The 14,069-nt window shown below is 45.9% G+C and overlaps 1 protein-coding gene across 6 annotated transcripts in view; it reads left to right on the plus strand.

The window, feature by feature from the left end:
• Positions 1-14,069, plus strand: part of LRRC20 (leucine rich repeat containing 20) — a 181,078-nt gene that overhangs the window by 102,769 nt on the left and 64,240 nt on the right. For 5 of the 6 annotated variants that reach the window (XM_034776309.1, XM_034776310.1, XM_034776307.1 and 2 more), the window contains exon 4: positions 6,635-6,802. In XM_034776309.1, coding sequence (XP_034632200.1) covers positions 6,635-6,802 — 168 coding nt within the window. Of the gene's footprint in view, positions 1-6,634; positions 6,803-7,456; positions 7,647-14,069 lie in introns of those variants that run through there. The other variant, XM_034776313.1, reaches the window with a different exon arrangement.

Genomic DNA, 14,069 nt, shown 5'->3' on the forward strand with positions numbered 1-14,069 from the left:
GTTATTAGGAATCCTTCCTGGTCTCTCCAGGCTTTCAAAAGGTTAGTATTTGCATTTCCTCTTACATTTCCTCCTTCTTCCCAGGCTGTCAGATTTTGTAGTCAGTAAGTCCCACTTTTCTTACCACCTCAAATGGTCCCTGCCACTGGGCCAGTAATTTTGACTCTGAACATTGAGCAAATAGCAGTATCTGGTCACTGGTCTACGTTCTTGTAGACCTATCACTTTGTTATAGGCCTTTTCTTGGTTTTGTTGGGCTTTCAATAAGTTTTCTTTTGCAAAGTCCTCGTAAGCCTTTCTCGTAATTGAAGTATGTATTGCATCATATTTATTGTCTCTCGTCATTCTTTCTCCCATGCTTCTTGGAGGAAGTCTCAAATCCCCTGAGGCTGTCTCCCATATAACAGTTTGAATGAGGAGAATACTGTGGATGCCTGCAGAACCTCTCTGACACCAAATAGCAGTGATGGGAGTCACTGGTCCCAGTGACAAGGATCTGATTATACAAATTCCTTCATCATCTCTTTCAGCATCCGACTGAACCATTCAACTAATCCAACTGTCTGGGGGAGAAGGGGAAAACAGATGTTCTTAAAGAGTCTTAACCTTTAACAGAGCACACAGCTCTTTCATCAAGCATGACACAAAATTAGCTCCCTCACTGGTTAGGATCTCTTTCTGTACCCTGGTCAGGTCAACAGCTTCATAAGCTCGTCCATGATGCTTGCTACATTCATAGAGAGGAGGGGGATGGCTTTGGGCTATTGGGTCGTGTAGTCCAGAACTACCTGGATATGCTGATACCCTGTTATGTTTTTCTCCAGCGTCCCCAGTAGGTCCATCACTATTCTTTCAAAAGGTACCCCCCACTGTAGGTAGCAAGTTGAGGAGAGTTTTTGCGGTCCTCTTGAGTCCTGCAAATTGACACCCGGGGTATGACATGCAGTAGTCCTTGATCTGTGTGTGCATTACTGGCCAGTAGAACCTATTAATTACCTGTTCATAACCCCAAGTGCCCCCTGCATGGGATTAAGTGGGTGAGTCATAATAGAATCATAGACTATTAGGGTTGGAAGAGACCTCAGAAGATCATCTAGTCCAATCCCCTGCTCAAAGCAGGACCAACACCAATTAAGTCATCCCAGCCAGAGCTTTGTCAAGCCGGGCCTAAAAACCTCTAAGGATGGAGATTCCATCACCTCCCTAGGTAACCCATTCCAGTGCTTCACCACCCTCCTAGTGAAATAGGTTTCCTAATATCCAACCTAGATCTCCCCCACTGCAACTTGAGACCATTGCTTCTTGTTCTGTTATCTGCCACCACTGAGAACAACCTAGCGCCATCCTCTTTGGAACCCCCCTTCAGGTAGTTGAAGGCTGCTATCAAATCCCCCCTCACTCTTCTCTTCTGCAGACTAAATAATCCCAGTTCCCTCAGCCTCTCCTTGTAAGTCATGTGCTCCAACCTCCTAATCATTTTCGTTGCTCTCCGCTGGACTCTCTCCAATTTGTCCACATCCTTTCTGTACTGGGGGGGACCAAAACTGGACGCAGTACTCCAGGTGTGGCCTCACCAGGGCTGAATAGAGGCGAATAATCACTTCCCTCAATCTTCTGGCAATGCTTCTACTAATACAGCCCAATATGCCATTAACCTTCTTGACAACAAGGGCACACTGCTGACTCATATCCAGCTTCTTGTCCACTGTAATCCCCAGGTCCCTTTTTGCAGAACTACTGCTTAGCCAGTCGGTCCCCAGCCTGTAGTGGTGCATGGGAATCTTCCTTCCTAAGTGCAGGACTCTGCACTTGTCCATGTTGAACCTCGTCAGATTTCTTTTGGCCCAATCCTCCACTTTGTCTAGGTCACTCTGGACCCTATCCCTACCCTCCAGCATATCTACCTCTCCCCCCAGCTTAGTGTCATCTGCAAACTTGCTAAGGGTTCAATTCATCCCATCATCCAGATCATTAATAAAGATGTTAAGCAAAACACTTCTCTTTGATATCTTCTTGATACAAGGAACCGTACTTTTGTCTCTTTAGTTCAATGGTCCCTCTCCAGGCAATATAACTGATCCCCACCTAAATTCAAAGTGGGGCCATTGCTTTAGCAGCTGAGGGTCCACTATATCCTTAGCTATTGCCACTTGATCATAAGCTTGTCTTAGTGTCTGATCATCTCTCTGTTCCCTTATGAAATCTGCCTCTCTGATTAGGAGCTCTCCAATCAATGGGTATGGGTTCTGAGTAGTCTTTGGGGAAGGGGCAGGGCCTCTCACCTGGTGGGAGGTCCCTTTCCTGGGGTCCTCTGTTTCATCCAATCACATCAGTTCCTTTGGCCTCCAGGAGCAGGGTGGTCCCCACAAGTAGGTGATTGTTCCACTCTTTTAGAATTTCCATAAGTATTTCCCTTTCTGCCCAGGATTACAGGGTAGAAACTAGTCTTATGAAGAGGTTCCCCGTATATTTCTTTCAAAAAATCAGACTTGGTGGGATGGGGTCATATATCTCTATGTACACACTGGAGAAAGACAGTTTGTCCAGGGGAGCCCTCCTTGCTCTTCAGCTGACCTCTGATCAAAGTCTGGCTGAACCCTAAGTCAACTAGCTCACACTTCTCTACCCCCTTGACCTTCACTGGGACAATTATTTTAGATGGGCCTCATTTTTAGGCCCTAGTGTCAGCTGTCTAAGATTGTCCATAGTCATATTCCATAAAGGGAGAGTCGTAGCAGAAGTGACCTTGTTGCCCACATGGAAAAACTGCTTTCCCCAGTGGGGGCGGTTTAGAATTGAGAATAGAATAGAATATCAGGGTTGGAAGGGACCTCAGGAGGTCATCTAGTCGAACCCCCTGCTCAAAGCAGGACCAATCCCCAGACAGATTTTTGCCCCGATCCCTAAATGGCCCCCTCAAGGATTGAACTCACAACCCTGGGTTTTGCAGGCCAATGCTCAAACCACTGAGCGGTTCGTCACCAGGGGGGAGTTTGATCTTCAGAGTTCACACCTTCTGTGGGTTTAGATATTCTCCAGGTTTCCATTCCTGGTTGAGCCATGGTCCTGTGGCCTTGCTGTACTCTCTGGCCATTGGTAACACTATGTCCGAGCCACAGATCCAGTCAGGCCTGCCTCCTTATCTAGCCTATGCCTTGGGATGGGCTGGTCCCCTAATCCCAGCATAACTACTCCTCAGTGTCTCAGAAGGGGAGTAGTGGGGGCAAAAGTCATATCTGGCTTCAAGACTAAGCTTGATACGTTTATGGAGGGGATGGTATGATGGGATAGCCTAATTTTGGCAATTAATTGATATTTGATTATTAGCAGGTAAATATGCCCAATGGTCTGTGATGGGATGTTAGATGGGGTGGGATCTGAGTTACTACGGAGAATTCTTTCCTAGGTGCTGGCTGGTGAGTCTTGCCCACATGCTCAGAGTTTAACTGATCGCCATATTTGGTGTCGGGAAGGAATTTTCCTCCAGGGCAGATTGGCAGAGACCCTGGAGGTTTTTTACCTTCCTCTGCACCATGGGGCACGGGGCACGGGTCACTTGCTGGAGGATTCCCTGCACCTTGAGGTCTTTAAACCACAATTTGAGGACTTCAATAACTCGGTATAGGTTAGGGATTTGTTACAGGAGTGGGTGGGTGAGGTTCTGTGGCCTGCATTGTGCAGGAGGTCAGACTAGATGATCATAATGGTCCCTTCTGACCTTAAAGTCTATGAGAAGTGGGTCTGGTGGCAACTATTTAATTGTCCATTAAATTTCAACTTCGGCCAAAGTCTCAGATTAACGCTTCAACCCCGAGTCATTCCCCCCAGCTGGGACGATCTGCGTAAACTGTTCTATTGCCACCCACGCTGGCACCTGTATCCCAGCTCATGTCTCAGGTTGGAGTGAGCAGCAGCTGTGTTCCTTGAGTTTCTGGGCTACCACCTGGAGCCAGTCCCCTGATGAATATTTCTCTCAGTGGGAATGACTATGTGTAACAGGGTTCACTCACCATTGTGGTGCCTCCTGTTGGCTGTCTTGGGAATTAGTTCTGCGTGTTAGTGTGCCCTCTTCAGGTGATCCCTCACTGCTGTCTCTCCTGCTCTAGGACCAACATCTCTCCAAGGACTGTATCACCCTCTTCAGCAACATAGCCCTCCGGCCATGCCACACACTGTGCTCCTCCCTTCTGGGGGACCTGCAATCCACTATTTGGCCACTTCCCTTAGTGACTACTGCAGTGTTTGGCCACTTCCTTGTCGCCCCAGCATCCTCTTTGCCCTTGCCTCAGGTCCTCAGCCTGCAAAACCCGAGCAGCCAGCCAGGAGCTGTCTCCCACTTCCCTGGTTCCTGCCAACAGCACTGCTCTGTCCAGGGTGCTGCCAGTTCTCTCATCCCTCCAGGGCCACAGTCCTTCCTGGGCTCCCAGCAGAGAACTGCCTTCCTGTGCCCTGCAGCTCCCTTTTTATATGGAGCTACTTCTCTCTCTCTTCTCTCCCTCCCTTTAACAGAGCCTGCCCATGTTCTCCACAGTTGTAAACGGAACACTGAGCACCAGTGCTGCCTAGTGGTCAGGAAGGGGTGCAGCAGATTGTCCTCCTCCCTGATGCCCCCCTTTTCAGTTACAATTCTGTCTTTTGGGGTCTGTCCCTTCTTTTGTGGCTCAGCCCCACTGGCTGGGTTACATGTTCCAGGCCATCCATTTTGGGATATCCCAAAAGAAAGTCCAATCACAGAGAATTCTTTCAGCACCCAGAGGGCTTCAGGGCTTTCACCAGAGTTCAGGAACTGTGAGTCTGGCCCTTGAACAGTCAGGGTCTTGCCTAGCTGGATTCTCCACCCAGGTAAGGGCTCCTATTGTTGTCACGTCTTGTGGAGTTTGTAGGGGAGCCTGAGCCCATCCTTTCCACCAGGCTCTGATCCAGAGCCTAATGGTAGGCAGCTAAGTTCTGCACCTTGGGGTGCTAAGCAGTTGCCTGCCAGGATCACTTTCTACCTAAGTCCCCTTTTCCCCCACAGGGTAAATTAAAGAATCACAAATAAAGTTTCTGACCTTCACAATCAATCACCAGTCTCTCCTTTGCATGCTTTATCAGGTCTGTGTTGCAGGTCTCAGGCAATGAGAGCTTCTGGGCTGTATTTCCCCAGAGCTCAGAGCAGAGGGTCTGTTCCCTTCCACTGCCTGCCTCCTCTCAGCAACTCTGCTTCCCATTTTAATCTCCACCTCCAGCTAGCGCAGGCTTTCCAGATGGGGCAGGGCAGGGCCACCTGGGCCCAGAAGTACTCTTTAACCCCTTGTTGTTCAGTGTGGGGTTTGTATCACCATCACAGGCAGATGCTCAACATGGAAAATTTTAACCCAAGTAGTTAAAGTTTTGCAAGGTATAAGTAACGGAAAACAGGATCCTATAATGGGAAGTGTCAGGCAACGTGAATAATAGGCAGTGCTACCTGCACTACCTCTAATTCCCCTTAGGAAAACACCATCAACATCAAACTAGTTTCTGTAATTTATTTAAATAATCTTTTACCACATTGCTCTGGCTGGCAAGGAGAATGAAGTGAGGAGCATTTTCATGCTGTCAAATGTACTAATATCTGATAAGTTTATCAATAATTCTGGATTTTCTGGGTACTATTTGTTGTTTCTAATAATTACCCAATGTTCTAGTGAGGCACTTTATCCTTAAATCACTGATATATACTCTCACCTTTAACTGCAGCTTAATAACGTTCTTTTTTGGAAATTGTTATCACTATCAGATCTTTCAGAGCATTAGTCGCCTCTTAATGCATAGGAATTTATGCTGTTCCATGGTGAAATTCTTATGAAGTTATAGAAGAAGGATTTCTAGTGAGGGAATCTGTTAGGGACTGATTCTGTTCCCTTTATTTGCAATGAATATGTCTCACTCCACAAGTAACCCCACTGAAATCTGTGGCACTGCACATGAAATAAGGTACTGCTCATTGTGACATGGAGGGTGGCAGAACTGGCCCCTTAATGAGAAGCCTGGTTGCAGTTGCTGACAAGATTTCAAAGGGCTAGACTGTGGCCAGCATCTACATGGACACAAAGTGGTGAAGTCAGGATTAAGAGAACTCTCCTTTGCACAATCCAGTCACCCACCAAGCAGAAGGGCTGTTCCCCTCTAGGAACTGTTCTTCCAAAAGTGTGTGGGAGAAATGTGGGGGTGATGTCAGAGGCATAGCTCCACTGGCTGGCTGTGCTGAGGAGAGTATGCTGCATGCCTCACAAGGGGAGTTTCAGATTATTTCCCCATGCAAGAGGCACACTCAGTGACGCTACCTGCCTCTTTGAGCCATAATGCTCCTGGTGCTTACCCTGGGGCAGTGCAGCTCTGTACCTCTCACAATGTAAGGCTGTGGTTGGCTAAAAGCCACAATTTAGCCCAAAAGAATTTAGTCCTACCATGGATTAGGCCACATATATAATAATCTAATAAAGGATGGATTTGGTTGTTTCTCAGACAAAAAATATGTTTTTCCTTCTCCCTTGTCACTAAGAAATCACAGAAGCAGCAGCAATGGTGGGTTTTGGGGTTGTGAGTTTTTTTAAAGTTTTCATGATGTCACTTTGTCTCTCCCCTGCCTCCATTCCCACCCAAACTGCAGAACTCAACCTGGAAGGGAATTATCTGCGTCGCCTGCCTGAAGAGATGAGAACCCTGTTACATCTGAAGGTCATCAACCTGTCCAGGAACAAGTTTCGACACTTTCCTGAGCAGTTGACTACTTTGAAGGCTCTTGAAACCATCAACCTTGAAGAGAATGAGATTACAGGTAACCTAACAGGAGAGTGTGTGAGAATTAAGTGCCTTTATGTTAGATAACAGTAGACTAGCTGACAGCTCATGGACAGCATTTTGTTTTGTAATAGTTTTCCTCGTGTTTTTTATTAAGAGAGTTTGAATCAGAACAGGATTTTGTTTCTTAAATAATTATCTGCTACCTACTCCAGCAGTTTGTCTGGCATCAAGTCACAGGTCTCATTTTGTTTCATCATAATCATCTCCAAAGCAACCAAATGTCACGCCACATACAGAGGATTATGGGCCAAATACAGACACAGTAAAAGCACATGCATCTATTGAAATTAGACACGGAGCTGTCCCGGCTTATATTATGTTTGAGCTAGTTAAGGTAACTGGCTCTATGCGTAAGCAACAGAAGCAGATGAAAGCTTAATAACAAAGATCTGATTTACTGGCAGAGGACTTTGTGATAAATGACAAAGATATCACTACAACTCACAGCGACTCCTTTTAAAGCTGGACAGTTCAACTGAATGGAATGGTATAACTTAGAGTTATCAGTTTAATACTATTCTGTTTCATATTTATTGTGTGTACCAGCACTTCTAAGTCTAAAGGCTTTCAGCATTAAAGAGTTCATAGTAGGCCAAAATTTGATGTACCATTTTTGTTTTCTTTGTAGCAATGGTTCTCAACATTTTCCCTACTGCATGATCCCATGCTACATCAGAAAAAATGTTGGGACACCTTCTCCAGCTACAGAGAAAAGGAGGGTGTAGAAGGCAATGGAAACTACTGACTTTCAAGTTGCTTAAGAAACGTCCTATTTTTTTAAGTGTTAACGTAAGGGTGGTTGAACAAGCTGTTAAATTTATTAAAATAAATCAGCATTGTGGAATGTACCTTACAACAGCTTTGACAGTTTGATTTCCAGTACTATCAAACGGCAAAGTAATTTTTCCCCTCAAACTGCCTATCCTGCTGGGAAATATCATTTAACGGCAGTCCTCACATAACTCTTGTATGTACATAATTCAGCCTAGAACATTTCTCTTTTCACTTAACAACCTTTTCCTTTTTTGCCAAATCCTTCTTTGTTTCACCTGCATTTCTCACCTCCTTCCACAAGTGGCTCCACTGAGATTTTTAGGTTTAGATTTTCAAAGCCACTTAAGGGACACGGATAGCCAATTCCTAATTGGTATCCAAATCCCCTAGGCAGCTTTGAAAAACGTCATCTTAATGTCTTTCCTCCCTTTTCGTTTTGCCACAGTGTTCTGAAGATTTCCCTATTTTCTGTCAGCCCTGGAATGGGGAGATAGGATTTTCTCCCTCACTGTCCCTTTTGACAAGGAGTGACTTTGATGAGTTCTGGAGCAAGCCACTGCCGGCCCCTCTGTAGGAGTGAAAGTTGCTATAACTTGAGGTCTTCGAGGTAGAATAAAATGGGGAAACTGATGGCTCTGTGAGCCCTCCAGAGAATGACTGGACTCCCTCTATGAAGTGTCTGGTGATGCTCTGCATTAAAGGGCATTATGTAAGAGCAGATTCTGTTATATACTGTCTCTCTGACTCCTCACAGCACATTAAACTTATATAGTAATAAATACTGAGCCATGATGGAGAAATAAAGAAATTAATTAACCAAGTAGACAAGGTGCATGAGGTAATATCTTCTATTGGACCAATTTCTGCTGGTGAGAGAGACAAGCGTTCAAGCTTACGGAGAGCTCTTCTTCAGGTCAAATTAACTAGGTGGCATTTGTAACTGATTAAAAACACTTGTAGCCCTGAGGAGTGGTCCTGTGCTCCACACTTCACCTATCAAAGAGCTATAACTTCAAGGATCTTCTGCTGAAGTAAATTACCCCAGTTACATGTTGCTAAATGAATCTGTGCCTTTAAACATGCCAGACTTCATTTTCACATATGCGCAGTCTCCCAGCTTCAGTGCCTTTTTGTGCTCAATTGTGCTAAATGTTCTCCAATTACAATCTCTGCAGCCAGATAAGGAGAAGCATTGAGAAGCTCCAATTGTCCTATCATCTCTGGGTCTAATAAGAATGTGGAGTCTCTGGGAAGAGGAACAGGGAGCAACTCAGTTTAGTGACCTCTCAGCAGTGCAGCTAATCATGTGATGTGCAGTTTCTTAAAGCTTTTCTTTCTTTCTGGCAAGCCCTAGCGTCCTGTGATAACTCACTATATTAGATGAACATCCAACCTGGCCAGGGAGCCAGTAAGTTCAATTGTTTTCAGACAATCGGCTTTTTCTGCCTTGAAAGCTTCACAAGTAAGCAGCCTAGATAGGATACCTTACAATAAGTGCAAGGGATGCTAGAAACCTGCCATTTCACTGAGCCTGTCTGTAACAAAATTAATCAGTAGGTTTCTGTTAGGACATGTGCTCTATGCAAGGCAGTTAAGATGGATAGCGAAAATTACAGTTTATGCTTTGTTTCCCCCCATGTTTTGCACGTGGTTTATTTTAATTGGATTTTAGCTTTGACCCAGTAAAATCCTTTGCTGGTCGCTCCGGTAAGGTAGCACAGAGCAAGAGAGACTGGGTAAAAGATAATACCCTTTTCATTTGATCACACTAGACAAAACCTCTCTGGGAAGGAAGGATCAATTGTACACTATAAGGCACTGATAATTGGCCCAGTTAGAGTATTTAGGCTGCTGGCCAGACAGTAAGCCAATTAAAAGCTTGCCCTGATACATAAATAGCTGCTAAAGAGAAGCATGTTTTGAAAGGGGATGGTGGGAGACAATGTCTGAAATTACTTATAAGAAAGAAAGGCAAGAGAATAACTCCTTCCTCCTCCTCTTCCTACCAATTATAGGAGGGAAAAAGATCATTGCAGAGGTTTTTTTCCTTGTTGCTTGTTTGACTCAGATTCAGAGTGTGATAATGGTGCCAAGTTCTGAATCCCTTCAGAGTTATTTTCCACACTTCTCACATCAGAAATTCATTTTTTCATGTGAGCTTTCTTATATGTACGTACTTTGCTGCAATAATACAAGAAGAAATAGCAGAAGTCTAATTTTTTTAAAGAAAATTGTATATGGTTTGAGTAATGTTTTTGGCAGTATGAGATTTGTCGTGTGAAAACACAATTTAAAAGAAGGTTGGAAACCTATTCTACTTTAACTAAGAGTTCTGGGTTTTTTCACTATGCTTTAAGTTAGCTGGCACACCAGAAAACTAAGGGTTTGTGTAGAGGGGAAGGTTTTGTTGTTTTTTCACATTAAACTGCCTTGTGTCCAAATGATACAATTTTTTTTTAATTATCATAGAATCATAGAATATCAGGGTTGGAAGGGACCTCAGGAGGTCATCTAGTTCAACCCCCTGCTCAAAGCAGGACCAATTCCCAACTAAATCATCCCAGCCAGGGCTTTGTCAAGCCGGGCCTTAAAAACCTCCAAAGAAGAAGACTCCACCACCTCCCTAGGTAACGCATTCCAGTGCTTCACCACCCTCCTAGTGAAAAAGTTTTTCTTAATATCCAACCTAGACCTCCCGCACTGCAACTTGAGACCATTGCTCCTTGTTCCGTCATCTGCCACCACTGAGAACAGCCGAGCTCCATCCTCTTTGGAACCCCCCCCCTCAGGTAGTTGAAAGCAGCTATTAAATCCCCCCTCATTCTTCTCTTCTGGAGACTAAACAATCCCAGTTCCCTCAGCCTCTCCTCATAAGTCATGTGCTGCAGCCCCCTAATCATTTTTGTTGCCCTCCGCTGGACTCTTTCCAATTTTTCCACATCCTTCTTGTAGTATGGGGCCCAAAACTGGACACAGTATTCCAGATGAGGCCTCACCAATGTCGAATAAAGGGGAACAATCACGTTCCTCGATCTGCTGGCAATGCCCCTACTTATATAGCCCCAAATGCCGTTAGCCTTCTTGGCAACAAGAGCACACTGTTGAGTCATATCCAGCTTCTCGTCCACTGTACCCCAGGTCCTTTTCTGCAGAACTGCTACCCAGCCATTCGGTCCCTGGTCTGTAACAGAGGATGGGATTCTTCCATCCTAAGTGCAGGACTCTGCACTTGTCCTTGTTGAACCTCATCAGGTTTTTTTTTGGCCCAATCCTCTAATTTTTCTAGGTCCCTCTGTATCCCATCCCTACCCTCTAGTGTATCTATCATGCCTCCCAGTTTAGTGTCATCTGCAAACTTGCTGAGAGTGCAGTCCACACCATCCTCCAGATCATTAATAAAGATATTAAACAAAAACGGCCTCAGGACCGACCCTTGGGGCACTCCGCTTGAAACCGGCTGCCAACTAGACATGGAGCCATTGATCACTACCCGTTGAGCCCGACGATCTAGCCAGCTTTCTATCCACCTTACAGTCCATTCATCCAGCCCATACTTCTTTAACTTGGTGGCAAGAATACTGTGGGAGACCGTATCAAAAGCTTTGCTAAAGTCAAGGAATAACACATCCACTGCTTTCCCCTCATCCACAGAGCCAGTTATCTCATCATAGAAGGCAATTAGGTTAGTCAGGCACGACTTGCCCTTGGTGAATCCATGCTGATTGTTCCTGATCGCTTTCCTCTCCTCTAAGTGTTTCATAATTGATTCCTTGAGGACCTGCTCCATGATTTTTCCAGGGACTGAGGTGAGGCTGACTGGCCTGTAGTTCCTCGGATCCTCTTTCTTCCCTTTTTTAAAGATGGGCACTACATTAGCCTTTTTCCAGTCATCCGGGACCTCCCCCGATTGCCATGAGTTTTCAAAAATAATGGCTAATGGCTCTGCAATCTCATCCGCCAACTCCTTTAGCATCCTCGGATGCAGCACATCTGGCCCCATGGACTTGTGCACGTCCAGTTTTTCTAAATAGTCCCGAACCACTTCTTTCTCCACAGAGGGCTGGTCACCTTCTCCCCATACTGTGCTGCTCAGTGCAGTAGTCTGGGAGCTGACCTTGTTCTTGAAGACAGAGGCAAAAAAATCATTGAGTACATTAGCTTTTTCCACATCCTCGGTCACTAGGTTGCCTCCCTCATTCAGTAAGGGGCCCACAGTTTCCTTGACTTTCTTCTTGTTGCTAACATACCTGAAGAAACCCTTCTTGTTACTCTTAACATGTCTTGCTCGCTGCAACTCCAAGTGTGATTTGGCCTTCCTGATTTCACTCCTGCATGCCTGAGCAATATTTTTATACTCCTCGCTGGTCATTTGTCCAATCTTCCACTTCTTGTAAGCTTCTCTTTTGCATTTAAGATCAGCAAGAATTTCACTGTTTAGCCAAGCTGGTCGCCTGCCATATTTACTATTCTTTCTACACATCGGGATGGTTTGTTCCTGCAACCGCAATAAGGATTCTTTAAAATACAGCCAGCTCTCCTGGACCCCTTTGCCCTTCATGTTATTCTCCCAGGGGATCCTGCCCATCTGTTCCCTGAGGGAGTCAAAGTGTGCTTTTCTGAAGTCCAGGGTCCGTATTCTACTGCTCTCCTTTCTTCCTTGTGTCAGGATCCTGAACTCGACCATCTAATGGTTCCCATCCACTTTTGCTTCCCCTACTAATTTTTCCCTGTTTGTGAGCAGCAGGTCAAGAAAAGCTCTGCCCCTAGTTGGTTCCTCCAGCACTTGCACCAGGAAATTGTCCCCTACACTTTCCAAAAACTTCCTGGATTGTCTGTGCAGTGCTGTATTGCTCTCCCAGCAGATATCAGGGTGATTAAAGTCTCCCATGAGAACCAGGGCCTGCGATCTAGCAACTTCTGCTAGTTGCCAGAAGAAAGCCTCGTCCACCTCATCCCCCTGGTCTGGTGGTCTATAGCAGACTCCGACCACGACATCACCCTTGGACAGCACCAATTATCTGGTGACTGTCTGTGAATTGGATAGTCTGCTATGGAAGCGGATTAAATCCATTTTGAGCTGAGTTAGTCTAGAAAAAAGCTTTGCGTGGATGCATTTGTATTTCAGATTAACTTTTTCACTTCTGGCAGTCCTCTGACTGCTATCTCGCACCCCGTTGTCTCACAGCTGGATTGACCTGTCTGTTTACCTGTATGCCTTCTGTTGCTCTGGGGCCCTATTGACTGGATATTATCTCCCCATTTAAATGCTGGGCATGCACCTAGGTATCCCGCATTTGTGAGTACATGTTCCTGAAGTCAGATATCCTTCTCAGCATTATAACAGCCATGTCTCATGTTTCTGCATGGAGCCATGCAGAGATCTTGAATCCCCTTGAGATCTGGGAAGAGGAGACCAGGGCCGGCTCCAGTGTTTTTGCCGCTTCAAAGGGGGGCGGGAGGGAGGAAGGAAAAGAAAAAGCTGTTCGTTCTTTGGCGGCAATTCAGTGGCAGATCCTTCCCTCTGAGAGAGTCAGAGGGACCTGCTGCCGAAAAGCCAGACGTGCCGCCCCTCTCCGTTGGCTGCCCCAAGCACCTGCTTGCTGCGCTGGTGCCTGGAGCTGGCCCTGGAGGAGACAGTCCAATCCTGCCTTAAAAGCACCCACTAGAATGCCAAGATATAACAGGGTATATCAAAGCTGCTGACAGAGATGGGTCACTCCCCAGACAAGTTGCAGTGGTGCAGCAAAGGAAAGGCGCTCTGGCAGAATTATAAAAAAAAACAAGGACAGCACCAAGACCACTGGCAACACTGCAAGTTCCGGCCCCTACTATTGTGAGCTGGACTGGATTATGGCCAAGGAGGCTACTACCAAACCCAAGTATTTCCTGGAGAGCATCGATTGCACCCAAGAGGTTGTGGCCCTTGAGCCCCAACAGGATTCAAGGATGGAGGAGATTCCCAGAAAGTCAGGATGTCTTCCCTATGCAAGAGCCTGAGGGGGAGAGAATGTTGGGGGTTGGTCCCAGAACCCAGGCAAACACCCAGCATGAGAATCCTGGGGAGACCACCTCTCCTGCCAGTATTACATGCTTTGCTGCAGTGCAACTGCATAGGGGGGGAGTAGAAACAACTTTTGTTCTGGGGACCCCAAGGCCACTGTCGACTTGGACAGATGTGAACTGGGAGCCTTTCTGAGCCTTCTTGGCTTTTATTTCTCCATGCCCACCCTGCCACATGCTCAAAATGGTTCCCACTGCAGAGAATTTAATCTTCACTGATGTTATTTCTCTGAAATATGAAATCCCACAGGTATCAGCTAAACTGCCACCCCCACACCCAATTTCCTGTGCTGCTTAGCATTCTTTCTCTCTCTCTCTCTCTCCCCTGGATGACCAATGCTCCCCGCTGCCCCCTCTTCCCCATCCCATCCCATCCCATCCCATCCCATCCACACTCAAGCTAGCAG

Source organism: Trachemys scripta, chromosome 7 (genome assembly GCF_013100865.1).
Source record: "Trachemys scripta elegans isolate TJP31775 chromosome 7, CAS_Tse_1.0, whole genome shotgun sequence".
In the NCBI taxonomy this organism is placed as follows: domain Eukaryota; kingdom Metazoa; phylum Chordata; order Testudines; family Emydidae; genus Trachemys; species Trachemys scripta.